The sequence below is a fragment of the Dromiciops gliroides genome, chromosome 2, assembly GCF_019393635.1.
Source record: "Dromiciops gliroides isolate mDroGli1 chromosome 2, mDroGli1.pri, whole genome shotgun sequence".
NCBI lineage: Eukaryota > Metazoa > Chordata > Mammalia > Microbiotheria > Microbiotheriidae > Dromiciops > Dromiciops gliroides.
Window position 1 is genome coordinate 243,628,535 of NC_057862.1, and position 15,069 is coordinate 243,643,603.

The following is a 15,069-nucleotide window of genomic DNA, read 5'->3' on the forward strand; positions in this document are numbered from 1 at the left end:
TTAAATTGAAAAATATTAGTAAAATTTTTTTTAAATGGATGGCCAACCATCTTATTTATTTTCTATAATACAATACATATGGATACCAAATACTAATTATAAAAAGTTGCATCACTTATAAAATATAGAAGAGAATAGAAGTACAGAACTATGGCCAGTGGAACTATTCCTAACTAAACAGGGGATGTAGGCAATGGCAAAAGTTAAAATTGGTCATTTCACTTATAAAATTTGAAGCTTCTGCACTAAAAAAATCATTGTGGATGCATTAAGGAAATGAGTAGGGGAAAATCTTTGTCTCAGCTAATCACTGATAAAAACAGTTTGATATCAAGTATGTGTAGGGAATTGACAAAAATACAGTAAGACCAAGTGTCAGTATTCCATAGTGGCTAAATGTTTAAAAAAAAAACTATCAACCAAATGAAAGATTGCTACAGATCAGTAATAAGAAGAAAAATGCATATTAAAATAACTCCCAGCAAATTGACTCCATGCTGCTATTTTTTACCAATGTTGAAAGATTTGTGGGAAGACACATTTGCTAGTACACTCTTGGCAGAGTTGTGAATTGATTCAACCATTCTGAAAAACAGCTTGGATTATGTGAGAAAGGTGGCTGAATTTTCCATACTTTTTTACTTTTGTGATCCTATTACTGTGTACCCCACAGAGAGAAAAGACAAAAAGATCTAATATATACCAAAATATTCATAGTTGCACTTTTTGTGATAGCAAAGAATTGTAAACATAGTGATTACCTATTGATTAGAAAATGGCTTAACAAACTGTGGTACATGAATTTAATGAAATATTATTTTACAATAAGACATGATATAAAAAGCATCATGGTTTTGTAGATAGAGAACTATCCTTGGAATCAGGAAAACCTGAGTTTAAGTCCTGCCATTGACACATACTCTCTGGGTAATCTTGAGCAAGTCACTAAACCTCCTAGTGGGAGGCAGCTAGGTGGCGCAGTGGATAAAGCACCAGCCCTGGATTCAGGAGTACCTGAGTTCAAATTCGGCCTCAGACACTTGACACTTACTAGCTGTGTGACCCTGGGCAAGTCACTTAACCCCCATTGCCCCGCAAAAAAAAAAAACAAACAAAAAAAACAAACCGAAACCTCCTAGTGCCCCAGATGACTTTTTTTTTCCCCCCAGAGCAATGAGGGTTAAGTGACTTGCCCAGGGTCCCACGAGTAGTAAGTGTCAAGTGTCTGAGGCCGGATTTGAACTCAGGTCCTCCTGAATCCAAGGCCAGTGCTTTATTCATTACGCCACCTAGCTGCCCCCTAACTTTTTTTTTTTAACAATTTAATTCCCTGTAACAATGAAGATGTATGATCCTTTCTGATCTGGTCTGGTGTAAGAAATGACAAGTATAAAGAATTCAGAGAAAATGGGAAGATTTATATGAATTGATTTAGAGTGAAATAAATAGCCAACTCCCCCCTGCCCATGCATATGATGATTGTAGTAAAGTAAATGAAAAAAACATTAAGGGGTGGCTAGGTGGCGCAGTGGATAGAACACTGGTCCTAGAGTCAGGAGGACCTGAGTTCAAATCTGGCCTCAAGACACTTAACACTAGCTGTGTGACCTTGGGCAAGTCACTTAACCCCAATTGCCTCACTAAAAAAAAAAAATTTAAAGGAAGGCAAAATCTGAATAAGTATAATAACTAATCTTGTCCCTTTCTCCTTCTAGCAGAGAAAAGCAAGAGACTTCAGGGCAGAATGTTTCATACGTTGTCAGATGTGGTCTTGATTTTGCCTATCTATTTTTCGGCTAGGTGGCGCAGTGGATAAAGCACCGGCCCTGGATTCAGCAGTACCTGAGTTCAAATCCTGCCTCAGACACTTGACACTTACTAGCTGTGTGACCCTGGGCAAGTCACTTAACCCCCATTGCCCCACAAACAAAAACAAAAACAAAACGAAACAATAAAAAGATTTAATTCTGAGTGTTTCTGGAGGGAATCCTGGGGTCACTTCCTTACCACAATAAGTCATCAACATAGGATATTATGGAGGACTATTATATTTACTTACCCTATCAAAAATATAGTAATCTTATTAAGGGGATGCCTATCAATTGGGGAATAGCTAAATGAGTTGTGGTATTTGAATATAATGGAATACTACTGTGCTATAAGAAATGATGAGCAGGTGGATTTTAGAAAAACCTGGATTTACATGAACTGTTGCTGAGTGAAGTGAGCAGAACCAAGACAATGTTGTAACACAGTAACAGCAATATCGTGCTATGATTGACTTAGCTCTTCTCAGCAGTACAGTGATCCAAAACAATTCCAAAAGACTCATGTCAGAAAATTCTATCCACATGCAGAGAAAAGAACTGTGCAGTATGAATGCATATTGAAACATACTATTTTCACTTTTTTTTTTTGTGGTTTTCCCCTTTTGTTCTGTTTCTTTCATAATATGACTAATGTGGAAATATGTTCACATGATGGCATATGTGTCACCTATATCAGATTGCTTGCCATCTTGAGGAAAGGGATGAAAGGGAGGGTGAGAGAAAAAATTTGAAACTTAAAATCTTATTAAAAAATGAATGTTGAAAATTCTTTACATATAATTGGAAAAAATAAAATACTATTTTTAAAAATACAGTAATTCCTTCTTTCTTGATCATTGAATTATGTCCTGACCTTCCCTTTAATAATACATTCTAGAATTTTGCCAGGAATTTAAATCAAGTTCATTTGCCAGTAGCTTGCATTCTCTAGCATCTTTCCTGTTATGAAAATTGGGATATTTGCCCCTATTTATAACAACATTAAGAAAATGTAATCAAATTAAGAAATCTCTGTATCACATTGCCAAGCATAATGTACTTTTTTTTTAAAATGAGGCAATTGGGGTTAAGTGACTTTCCCAGGGTCACACAGCTAGTAAGTGTTAAGTGTCTGAGGCCGGATTTGAACTCAGGTACTCCTGACTCCAGGGCCCGTGCTCTATCCACTGCGCCACCTAGCTGCCCCCCATAATGCACTTTTTAATCTTGCATTATTGAGATGTGCCTAGGCATACTCTAATAGAAGCACCTTTTTCTCTTGTGTTCCTTTGACAAGATGTGAATAGAGGATCAAGAATTTATCTTTAAAAATAATATTTTAAAATTTATCTTACATTAATAACAGCATTCATACATCTGGGCTAGATGAGCCTTTGGGTTTTTGGTTTTTGGTTTTGTTTTGTTTTGTTTTGGGTGAGGCAATTGGGATTAAGTGACTTGCCCAAGGTCACAGAGCCAGTAAGTGTTAAGTGTCTGAGGCTAGATTTGAACTCGGGTCCTCCTGAATGCAAGGTCAGTGCTCTATCCACTGCGCCACCTAGCTGCCCCTAGATGAGCCTTTAAAATGAGAAAGAACGTTTTCCAAAAGAGAGCTACCAGGTTGGAGGTGAGAGGAATTATGTGCAGATAAAGATTTAGTTCCTTGTGGAGAAACCTATATATACAAATGTCCCTTACAGGAAACTTAAAAAGCATCTGAGAAACATACACAAAGGTCTTGTGCCTGATAGAGATATAGAAGGAACAGAAAGAAGGGTCTTCTTGAGGTCTTTCAGAGGAAGAAGACAGTAGGGACTCAGATGATGTGGGAGCAATACATTCATATCTCTTTGCTGGTACTGTGTCACTAGACTGGGTAGGCAAGGTGGGATCTATCAGTAGAAAACATTGATGGACTCCTTAGCTCCAGGGCCCTGCCATTTGCAGGAGGTTACCAATCAAGGGCAGTACTAAAAGTTGTAAGAGTTATATAAGTTGCTGGAAAAGGTAAAGGCCTGAGTCACACAGCTAATAAGTGTCAAATGTCTGAATCCAGATTTGAACTCAGGTCCTCCTGACTCCAGGGCTGGTGCTTTATCCACTGCACCACCTAGCTGCCCCTCAAGTAGGTTTCTATAGGTTTTTCTGAGAGCATCCTGCTTGTCAATTCTTGTAGCACAATAGTATTCTATTACAGTCATATATCCCAACTTGGTCAGGCCATTCCCCATTGATGGACATTCCTTCAATTTCCACTTCTTTTGCCACAAAAGAGCTGCTATAAATTCCATTGTACAAATAGGTCCCTTCTCTCCTCCCCCCTCCCCTTTTAAAAAATCTCTTTGCAATATAAACTTAGTAGTGGTATTGCTAGATCAAAGGTTATGCACAGTTTTATTACCCTTTTGACATAGTTCCAAATTATTCTCCAAAATAATTGGATCAGTTCACAAGTCAGTTCCTAGTTTTCCTTCGTCTCCTCTAACATTTATCATTTTCCTTTTCCATCACATTAGCCAATCTGATAGGTGTGAGGTGGTACCTTGGAGTTGTTTTAATTTGCATTTCTCTAATCAATAGTGATTTAGGGGCAGCTAGGTGGTGCAGTGGATAGAGCACGGCCCTGGAGTCAGGAGTACCTGGGTTCAAATCCGGCCTCAGACACTTAACACTTACTAGCTGTGTGACCCTGGGCAAGTCACTTAACCCCAATTGCCTCACTAAAAAAAAAAAAATAGTGATTTAGAGCATTTTTTTTCTGAAAATTGCCTATTCATATCCTTTGATCATTTAAGTACTGTATCTTCAACAAATAAGAAGCCAACAGGAGAGGGAAGAGAAATTATCCTGACTATTTAAGGGCTTAGGTTTAAGTCCTTTGCATTTTTTGTTATATTAAAAAAAACTTGTTTTATAGTTGATATTTTTTTAGTCTGAGTGCTTACTTAGGAACTGAAGCACCTGGACATGAGTCAGGTTCTGGCACTCTTCAGGAAAACTCTTGGTAGGGCTAAAAAGAGCCATGTTCAAATGTTCCCAGGGGAAATCCCAGATAGGTGCAAAATGAGCCATCATAAAAATTATATAGCAGATCCCCAAGAATCTAGTCCATATGAGCTTATAGCTTTGGTAATAAAGGTATAGGTTACAAGAAAAACAGCTATATATGACTATTTCTGATCTCTGTATTTTGTCTACACTGAAGTAGACCGTTTATATTTGGATTTCATTGGTGTGGTTGTGTTAAGAGGTTAGACTTAAAGTTACAAAGAGAGGTACCATAATCCATTGGAAAAAACACTAACTAGTCTTAGCTTTTCCCCTATACAAATATATTATACTAATCACCTAACCTTTCTAACCTAACATAAGCCTTAATTTTCTTTAAAATATGAGAGCTATACTAGATGTTCTTTAAATTCTCTTCCAACTCTAAAATATTTTGTTGAACTATTTGAAATTAAAAGCTTGCATTTGAAAAAAGAAAATATTTTCTTTGTATTGTTAGAAAGAGGATCATTTGGTAATATTTCTTTTGAAAATAAAATTGTCCATGTTTTCTGTTTTTACAGATGGACCAGACGCCCCCAACCTACATGCTTGCTAATTTAACCCTCTTACATTCTGAACAGCTTCTGCAGGGCCTGAACCTTCTTCGTCAGCATCATGAGCTCTGTGACATTATTCTTCGAGTTGGTGATGTTAAGATTCATGCTCATAAAGTGGTGCTTGCCAGCATCAGCCCTTATTTCAAAGCCATGTTCACTGGAAACCTTTCTGAAAAAGAGAATAATGAAGTTGAGTTTCAGTGCATCGATGAAGCTGCACTGCAGGCCATAGTGGAGTATGCCTACACAGGGACTGTGTTTATTTCCCAGGACACAGTAGAGTCACTCCTGCCAGCAGCAAATCTACTCCAAATAAAACTTGTGCTGAAAGAATGTTGTGCATTTCTTGAAAGTCAGCTTGATCCTGGAAATTGCATTGGAATTTCCCGTTTTGCAGAGACATATGGCTGTCATGACCTCTATTTGGCAGCAAATAAGTATATTTGTCAGAATTTTGAAGACGTTTGTCAAACTGAAGAGTTTTTTGAGCTCACACATGCAGATTTAGATGAAATTATTTCAAATGACTGTCTTAATGTTGTTACTGAAGAGACTGTTTTTTATGCACTAGAATCTTGGATCAAGTATGATGTACAAGAACGTCAGAAGTACTTGGCACAGCTGCTTCATTGTGTTAGATTGCCATTGTTGAGTGTTAAGTTTCTTACTAGGTTATACGAAGCAAATCATCTCATTCGTGATGATCACACATGTAAACATCTATTGAATGAAGCTCTAAAATACCATTTTATGCCTGAACATAGACTTTCCCATCAGACAGTCTTGATGACACGACCTCGCTGTGCTCCAAAAGTACTTTGTGCAGTAGGAGGAAAAGCTGGACTGTTTGCTTGTTTGGAAAGGTAAGCAGAATTTAAAAATTTTAAGTGATTGATAGAAGATAACATACAGGGTTTGTGTGTGTGTGTGTGTGTATGTACTTTTGTGTAATTATACATTGTGTGTATGTATTTATATATTGGGGGGGGCAGGGCAGTGAGAGTTAAGTGACTTGCCCAGGGTCACACAGGTAGTAAGTGTCAAGTGTCTGAGGCCAAATTTGAACTCAGGTCCTCCTGAATACAGGGCTTGTGCTTTATCTGCTGTGCCACCTAGCTGCCCTCATATATACATACATATATATTTGGGGGGGGCGGGGCAATGGGAGTTAAGTGACTTGCCCAGGGTCACACAGCTACTAAGTGTCAAGTGTCTGAGGCTGGATTTGAACTCAGGTCCTCCTGAATCCAGGGCCAGTGCTTTATCCACTGCGCCACCTAGCTGTCCCCTATATATATTTTTAAATGAGGTGACTTCATTTTAAATTAGGATTTCTTTTTTTTTAAGTATTAGCATTTGGAACTTGGGTTTTTTCTTCTGATAAGCCTAATTTTTTTTTAAATAAAAGCAAAAAGAATGTTTAAAATATGTTGAAACTTATGTTCATAAATGCTGAAGAGTTTTTTCTTGTTGGACAGAATTTTTTTTTTTTTTGGTGAGGCAATTGGGGTTAAGTGACTTGCCTAGGGTCATACAGCTAGTAATTGTTAAGTGTCTGAGGCTGGATTTGAACTCAGGTCCTCCTGAATCCAGGGCCAGTGCTCTATCCACTGCACTACCTAGCTGCCCCTAGAATTCTTGTTTACTCATTTCTTTTAGTCTTTATCCTCTCCATTTTCATCCTTTTTTCTTTCTCTTGCTTAGATTTTCCTCTCTTATTTTCATAGTCTCCATTCTCTTTTAATTATTTGCTTTTCTGACTTAACACTGCCTTTTACAGTAATAGAGAAAAATAGTAGTTATCATACACTGAAGCACAGGCTGGTTCCCTCTTTCACTGGTGAAGCAAGCTGTACCCCAGCTTATTTCTATAACTCTTCGATAGATCAAATTCCTCTAGACTTCTTGTACCCTTTTCTCTAATACCAACACCGCCAACTAAACCCCTGTACAAATTCAAAGGACAAGCCCTTGGGCTCAGAATTATAGAAAATACCAGGTAGTTTAAGTTGACCTTTTTATTCCACTATAAATTCTTATTTATTGAAAATTGTCAGTTTTTGAAATTAGCCTACAAATCCCTTATGTTCTGTCTCATATCTTGAAGCATCAGGGATTTTGGTGAGGAAAGAGAATACTTAATTGTTGGTGCCGTGTGTTCAAAAGTAAGTTATAGCGGGCAGCTAGGTGGCGTAGTGGATAGAGCACCAGCCCTGGAGTCAGGAGTACCTGAGTTCAAATCCGGCCTCAGACACTTAACTCTTACTAGCTGTGTGACCCTGGGCAAGTCACTTAACCCCAATTGCCTCACTAAAAAAAAAGTAAGTTATGGCCAGGGATGGGGCATGGGAGAGGTTAGGGTCAAGATCATAGAGTAGCAGGTAGCACTACAGCCAGTGAGTTTCCCCTCACAATTCCGCCAAACATATCTAGAAAATCCACCAGGCTAAATCCAGATGGGGAAATTCAAGAAAAAGTCATAGTGGGTCATTTTTCTAGCCTAAGTTGGCATAAAGTGATAAGACGAACAGGTTTGTGGTTACTCAGGGTGGGGTCTGGTCAGAAGCCGGGCCATGGAGTATTGTAGTACCCAGGGAGAAGTAGTGCACAGGGGCAAGCGGACATTCTATAGCTATACCAAGGTACTATAACAGGAACAGTGCATTGTTGTTTACTACTTAGGTCTAGGTCACAGATCTAGGGCAGGTTGAAAGGTTCTGGACCAGGGATGGTGTTCCCCAACAGGGAGCAGTAGAATGCCCTGGGCTATGTACTGATAGAGGAGCAGTAGCAGTGTGGTTCATATCCAAGGGGCAGAGTGGGGTCTCAGTTCCAGCTTCTAGCTTAAGTCTGAAGCCTACAGGAGAGTAATCAGAGAAGGAATTTCAGACCAAAGCAGTGCCTGCAGTTCTTTCACTGTTGCTGAACAGAAGTTCCCACTTGGAACTTGATTAAATCCAGTAGCAATCTGTTGTTGTCAGACCCAAACCCAAGTCAGAAACTTGTACAGCTCAGACCAGGAGGGCAAATAACATACTTTACCCTTGATTAGACCACTTTGGGAGCATTGAAAGCTTTCAGTTCCTCAAACTAAGCTGTCCCTCATATCCTGGAATAGCACAGTAATCAGTACTTCAAGAAAGCAGCAATAGGCCTTTCCCATTCCTAATACAAATTCAAAAATCAGGAAGTAGGCCTGAAGAATGATCAAACAAAAAGAATTCTGCAATACAAAGCTATTATGATGATAGAAATGCTCAAGGAATGAAGGCAGAAAAAGAAAATTACCCCAAAACATCTATAAGAAAACTCTCAAAGGAAAACACAGTATGGGCACAGACTCAACTAGAATTCCTGGAAGAGATGAAGCAAGAGGTTTGTGGTGGGTTTTTTTTTTTTTATTTCAAATTGTTTTTCTCAAAATAAGCATGGTAGAGGAAGAAATTAGAAAAAAGTTGTGAGGGCCAAAATTTGATATATGGAACATTATTTGTGTGACTCGCCAGAATATTGGGGTCCCGGGAATAATGAGGGACCTTTTAGGTTCACCCTCCCCTCTGAACTGCCCTTTTTAGATATTTCTCCCAGGCCAATAAGAAAGGAGCCTTTAAGCTTTAATTCTCAAAAGGATCAGATTTTATTACTTGGGAATTAATTAAACAACAAAGGTGAAACTAATAAAAATCAAAGATAAGGAAATAGGAAAATAGAAATACAGATAAATACTCTTAACTCTAAACTTAACCTATTCAATTCTCAGGCCATTTCCAGTTAAGCTAGTTCAAAGGAATTTAGGGTTTTCTGTAATTAACTCATCAACACCTAGACAGTCTACAGTTGCTTGCGCCACCAAGGAAAACCGCCACCCGAGACAGAGCAAACTCTCGCCACCTCCATGGGAGAAGACCGAGAGACCACGTTCCGAAGACGCCTAGTGTTCTGGAAGAACCCTCTGCCTTCCTTCAGGGAGCGTTTAATCTTTCTTCCCCCTAAAGGGGAGGTCCTTCAAAAAACTGCCTATGCAGAGTTCTCCTTCTGACCTCAGTAGCATACGTAACCTCAGGGTGGGCCAGGTGCGGCCCCTCCGAAGTGAGTCAGCTAAAAACTGCAATATCAGTTTTTACCACAAAGTGAAATTGTGATGAGTAAAAAAGAGCCTAGACATCATATTTCAAGAAATCTTAAATTTACCACAAATAATTTTTGCCACAAAGTGAAATTGTGGTAAGTAAAAAAGAACCTAGACATCATATTTCAAGAAATCTTAAAACTTCCAAGATTTCTCAGAATCAGAGGTCAAAGTAACCTCTTAAAAGAAACCCCAAAATGAAAACTCCTAGGAACATTATAGTCAAAATCCAGAGTTACATCTGTAAGGAAACAAATAGAAAAAACTTACGTACAAAGGAGCCAGAATCAGGATCATACATGAATTAGCAACCTCCACTATAAAGGATTAGAAAGCCTATACTATATTTCAGAAGGCAAAAGACATAGGCTGATAGCCAAGAATAAATTGCCTGGTAAAACTGAATATAAACCAAATAATGTTTTTTAAATGCATAAAACCAAATGCAGGGACAGCTAGGTGACGCAGTGCATAAAGCACCGGCCCTGGATTCAGGAGGACCTGAGTTCAAATCTGGCTTCAGACACTTGACATTTACTAGCTGTGTGACCCTGGGCAAGTCACTTAACCCCAATTGCCTCACCAAAAAAAAAAAAGAAGAAGAAGAAGAAGAATAAAAGAAGAGGGAGGAGGAGTACATTAAGATGGTAGGGGTGGGGTGGGAGTGGGGAGGAAGAAATTATCTTACTTAATCAGGATGTGCAAAAAGACATCTATATAATAAGGTGGGACTGGGAGAAGGTAGGAGAGAACAGCTGACACTAGAAGTTCACTCTTATCTGAACTGGCCAAAAGAGAGAACAATATACACACAGAATTGGTTATAGAAATACATTTCACTCAAGGAGGGAAAGGGGAGTAGGGAGAATTTGAGGCAAGTTAGATTAAGAGAGGAATTAGTCTCAACCAAAACAAACTCTAAGTAACAGAAAAAATATTAATTGCTCATGAGTAGGTTGAGCCAATATAATAAAAAAATATAATTCTACCCAAATTAATTTACTTATTTGGTGCCATATAAATAAAGCTACCAAAATTATTTACAGAATAATAATTTACCTGGAAGAACAAAAGGTAGAGAATATCAAGAGGATCAATGAAAAAAATGTGAAGAAAGGTGACTTAGCAGTCCCAGATCTCACATAGTAGTACAAAATAGTAATCATTTAAACAATCTGATACTGGCTAAGAAATAGAGTGGTGGATCAGTAGGATAGATTAGGTACACAAGACACAGTAGTAGATGACCATAGTAATCTAGCATTTGATAAACCCAAAGATCCAAGCTTTTGAGACAAAAGCATTTTGACAAAAACTGCTAGAAAAACTGGAAAGCAGTTTGGCAGAAACTAGATAAAAGACCAACATCGTACAATATGTACCAAGAATAGGTCAAAATAGGTACATGATTTAAATATAAAGGGTACTATCATAAGCAAATTAGGTAAGCATGAAATAGTTCACCTGTCAGGAAAAAATTAATGACCAAATGATAGATAGAGGACATTACAGAATGTAAAAGAGGTACTTTTAATTACATTAAATTAAAAAGGTTTTGCATAAACAAGCCTTTATGCAGCCAAGATTAGAAGGAAAGCAGAAAATGGGGCAGAGGGGAGTTTGCAGTAAGTTTCTCTGACAAAGGCTTCATTTTTCAAATGTATAGAGAACTGAGTCATATTTACAAAAATACAGGTCATTCCCCAATTAATAAATGGTCAAAGAATATAAATAGGCAGTTTTCAGAGAAGAAATCAGAGCTATCTGTAGTCTTTGAAAAAGTGCTCTAAGTAACCCTTGATTAAAGAAATGCAAATTACAACTCTGAGGTATCACTTCACACCTGTTAGATTGGCTAATATGACAGAAAAGGAAAATGACAGATTTTGGAGAGGAAACAGAAAAATAGGGAGACTAATGCTCTCTTGGTCGAGTTGGGAATTGATCCAACCATTCTGGAGAAAATTTTGGAACTATGTCCAAAGGACTATCAAACAACCCATATCCTTTTATTCAATAATACCACTACCAAATATCCCAAAAAGATTTTTTTTAAAAGGCAATGACCTATATGTACAAAAAATATTTATAACAGCTCTTATGGTGGCAAAAAATTGGGAATTGAGGAGATGCCCATCAATTGGAGAATGGCTGAACAAGTTGTGGTATATAATTGTGATGGATACTATTGTGCTATAAGAAATGACAAGCAGGATGATTCAGAAAAGCCTGGAAAGACTTACATCAAGTTATACAAAGTGAAATGAGCAGAACTAGGAGAACATTGTACAGAGTAACAACAATATTATATGATCAACTGTGAATGACTTAGCTATTCTCAGCAGTACAATAATCTAAGACAGTTCCAAAGGACTCATGATGAAAAATGCTATCAGCCTCCCGAGAAAGAAATTAATGAGAATCCGAGTGCAGATTGGTGGTGTTTTCTTTTACAACACAACTAAAATGAAAATATACTTTGAATGACTGAACATGTATAACCTATATCAAGTTGCTTACCTTCTCAATGGAGGGAGGAAGAATTTGGAACTCAAAATTTTTAAAAACAAATGTTGGGGACAGCTAGATGGTGCAGTGGATAGAGCACCGGCCCTGGAGTCAGGAGTACCTGAGTTCAAATCCGGCCTCAGACACTTAACACTTACTAGCTGTGTGACCCTGGGCAAGTCACTTAACCCCAATTGCCTCACTAAAAAACAAAAAACAAAAAAAAACGAATGTTAAAAATTGTTTTTGCACGTAATTGGAGAAATTTAAATAAAACAGTGAAAAAATAAGTTATTACAACATTAATATTATTAGCTATTCTGTCTTTAGAATGTAACTAGAGGGAGTGGCTAGGTGGCACAGTAGATAAGCACCGGCCCTGGATTCAGGAGTACCTGAGTTCAAATCCAGCCTCAGACATTTGACATTTACTAGCTGTGTGACCCTGGGCAAGTCACTTAACCCCCATTGCCCTGCAAAAAGGAAGAAAAAAAAAGAATGTAACTAGAAATAAGGAAAATTATTTCCTAGCTTTATTTAACATTTATCCAACCATCTATTTTTCTAGATTATATACAGGGCTTCACATGACAGGTCCCATTTTTTAAAAATTGCTTCTCTATTCTGAATTTTGTTATATGTAGTAGGGAAATGGTTGTTCCCAGCTTAATGAAGTCACTGAAGATAAGGGGCGGGTAAGAAAGAATGTGGTTATTAAGTTCTTAATGAATTACAGAGATAATATCCATACTTAGCTATCTTGAAGTCAGGAAAAAAATTTTTTTTGAAACAAAATTGATGACCCTGGGCAAGTCACTTAACCCCCATTGCCCTAAAAAAAAAAAAAGAAAAAAATTTGATGTAATTAGAGGGCAGCTGTCCATTGACTATGAAAAGATTGACCATGTCCTTAGTGTCCTTTAAAAAGTAAGATAAGGGAGTGGCTAGGTGGCACAGTGGATAAAGCACCGGCCCTGGATTCAGGAGTTCCTGAGTTCAAATCTGGCCTCAGACACTTGACACTTACTAGCTGTGAGACCCTGCACAAGTCACTTAACCCCCATTGCCCCGCAAAAAAAGTAAGATACACCCTTTAAAGGAGGCTGTGGGGGAGAGAAACAGCTCTCAAAAATATGACTCCTGGCAACGGAAGAGAGGTAGCTTTGGAAGAACTCAGTCTTTGAGAAGTAATTGTTCATGTATCTGGGTCAGATATGAATGCATTAAGGAAAATAAATTCTCTTTTCCCATCTCCTTATTTATTTATCTTGGATATCGACTTTGTTAGCCATTTTTCTGTCATTTCCACCACAAAAGTCATATTTCTTTTAAGAGAACACACAAACAAAATGAAAATTGAGCAGTTCTGCCTCTTTTATTTTTGTTCCATCCATCCCAGAGATCATCTCCTTTCTTTGATTCTCCTTTCCCCTCCCCATTATAGCTTAAACCCCAACAAAACCTTTTTTGTTGTCCTTAGCTTCTCTTACTAATCTCAGCTCGTTTTGACATTCAGCACTTTTTAAAATGACCACATGACACTCATATTCATCCTCTGTTATCAGGCTTTACTGCCGTCTTCTATACATCTCTTTTTAAAATCTGAGCTGATTTGATGAACTGCCTTTAGAAAGATTCCATTTTTCCTCTTCATCAGAATTATTTCTTCAGGATTTACTTCTATAGAATTTTATCCCTAAGCTTCTCCCACCTATCCTGTGTATCTCTTTTTTTTTTTTTTGCAGGCAATGGGGGTTAAGTGACTTGCCCAGGGTCACACAGCTAGTAAGTGTCAAGTGTCTGAGGCCGGATTTGAACTCAGGAACTCCTGAATCCAGGGCCGGTGCTTTAACCACTGCGCCACCTAGCTGCCCCCCTGTGTATCTCTTATAGGCTGACTTCCCCTGTACCATGAGGATCTTACCTATATTTCCTCTGAACTGTCAGACTATGCTGTTGTTCCCTCTTTTCTGTTGAAAACTGCAGTTGAGAGTGTTCACTTTGCCCCAGGGTTCCTATCATTTGCACACCAGAAAGTATTTCTTAACCTGTTGATGAGAATCAAATCAAAAACAGAATTTCCTTTTGTGGCTTACTATACTTTTTATTTTTTCTATTCAGTTCGGGTCTTTTCATCACAAATATCTGAAAGTCCTCTTTTTCATTGAAATCTCATTTTTCCCCTGAAAGATTATACTCAATTTTGTTGGGTAGGTGATTCTTGGTTGTAATCCCATTTCCTTTGCCCATTGGAATATCATATTCCATGCCCTCTGATCCTTTAATGTAGAAGCTGCTAGATCTTGTGCTATCCTGACTGGGGCTCCATAGTACTTGAATTGTTTCTTTCTGGCTGCTTGCTATATTTTCTTCTTGACCTGGGAGCTCTGGAATTTGGCTATGGTATTCCTGGAAGTTTTCATTTTGGGATGTCTTTAAAGAGGTGATGGGTGAATTCTTTCAATTTCTATTTTAGTTTCTGTTTCTAGAATATCAGAGCAATTTTCCCTGACAATCTCTTGGACAATGATGTTTAAGCTCTAGTTTTGATGATGGTTTTCAGGTAGTCCAATGATTTTCAAATTATCTCTCCTGGATCTATTTTCCAGGTCAGTTGTTTTTCCAAGGAGATATTTCACATTGCCCTCCATTTTTTTATTCATTTGGATTTGTTTTATTGTGTCTTGATTTCTCGTAAAGTCATTTGCTTCTATTTGCTCACTTCTAATTTTTAAGCAGTGATTTTCTTCAGAGAGCTTTTGTACCTCATTTTTCATTTGGCCAATTTGGCTTTTCAAGCTGTTGACTTTTTTTCCATGACCCTCCTGCATCACTCATTTCTCTTTCCATTTTTTCCTTTACCTCTCTTACTTTATCTTCAAAGTCCTTTTTGAGTGCTTCTATGGCCTTAAACCAATTCATATTTTTCTTGGAAGCTTTGGATGTAGGAGCCCTGACATTGCTATCCTCTTCTGAGGGTGTATGTACCTCCATCTTCCTTGTCACTAAAGAAACT

At 37.9% G+C, this 15,069-nt stretch overlaps 1 protein-coding gene across 2 annotated transcripts in view; it reads left to right on the forward strand.

The window, feature by feature from the left end:
• The window catches only part of KLHL28 (kelch like family member 28), a 49,780-nt gene that overhangs the window by 23,027 nt on the left and 11,684 nt on the right, over nt 1–15,069 (forward strand). For both annotated transcript variants that reach the window (XM_043981927.1, XM_043981928.1), the window contains one exon: nt 5,381–6,279. In XM_043981927.1, coding sequence (XP_043837862.1) covers nt 5,381–6,279 — 899 coding nt within the window. The remainder of the gene's footprint in view (nt 1–5,380; nt 6,280–15,069) is intronic.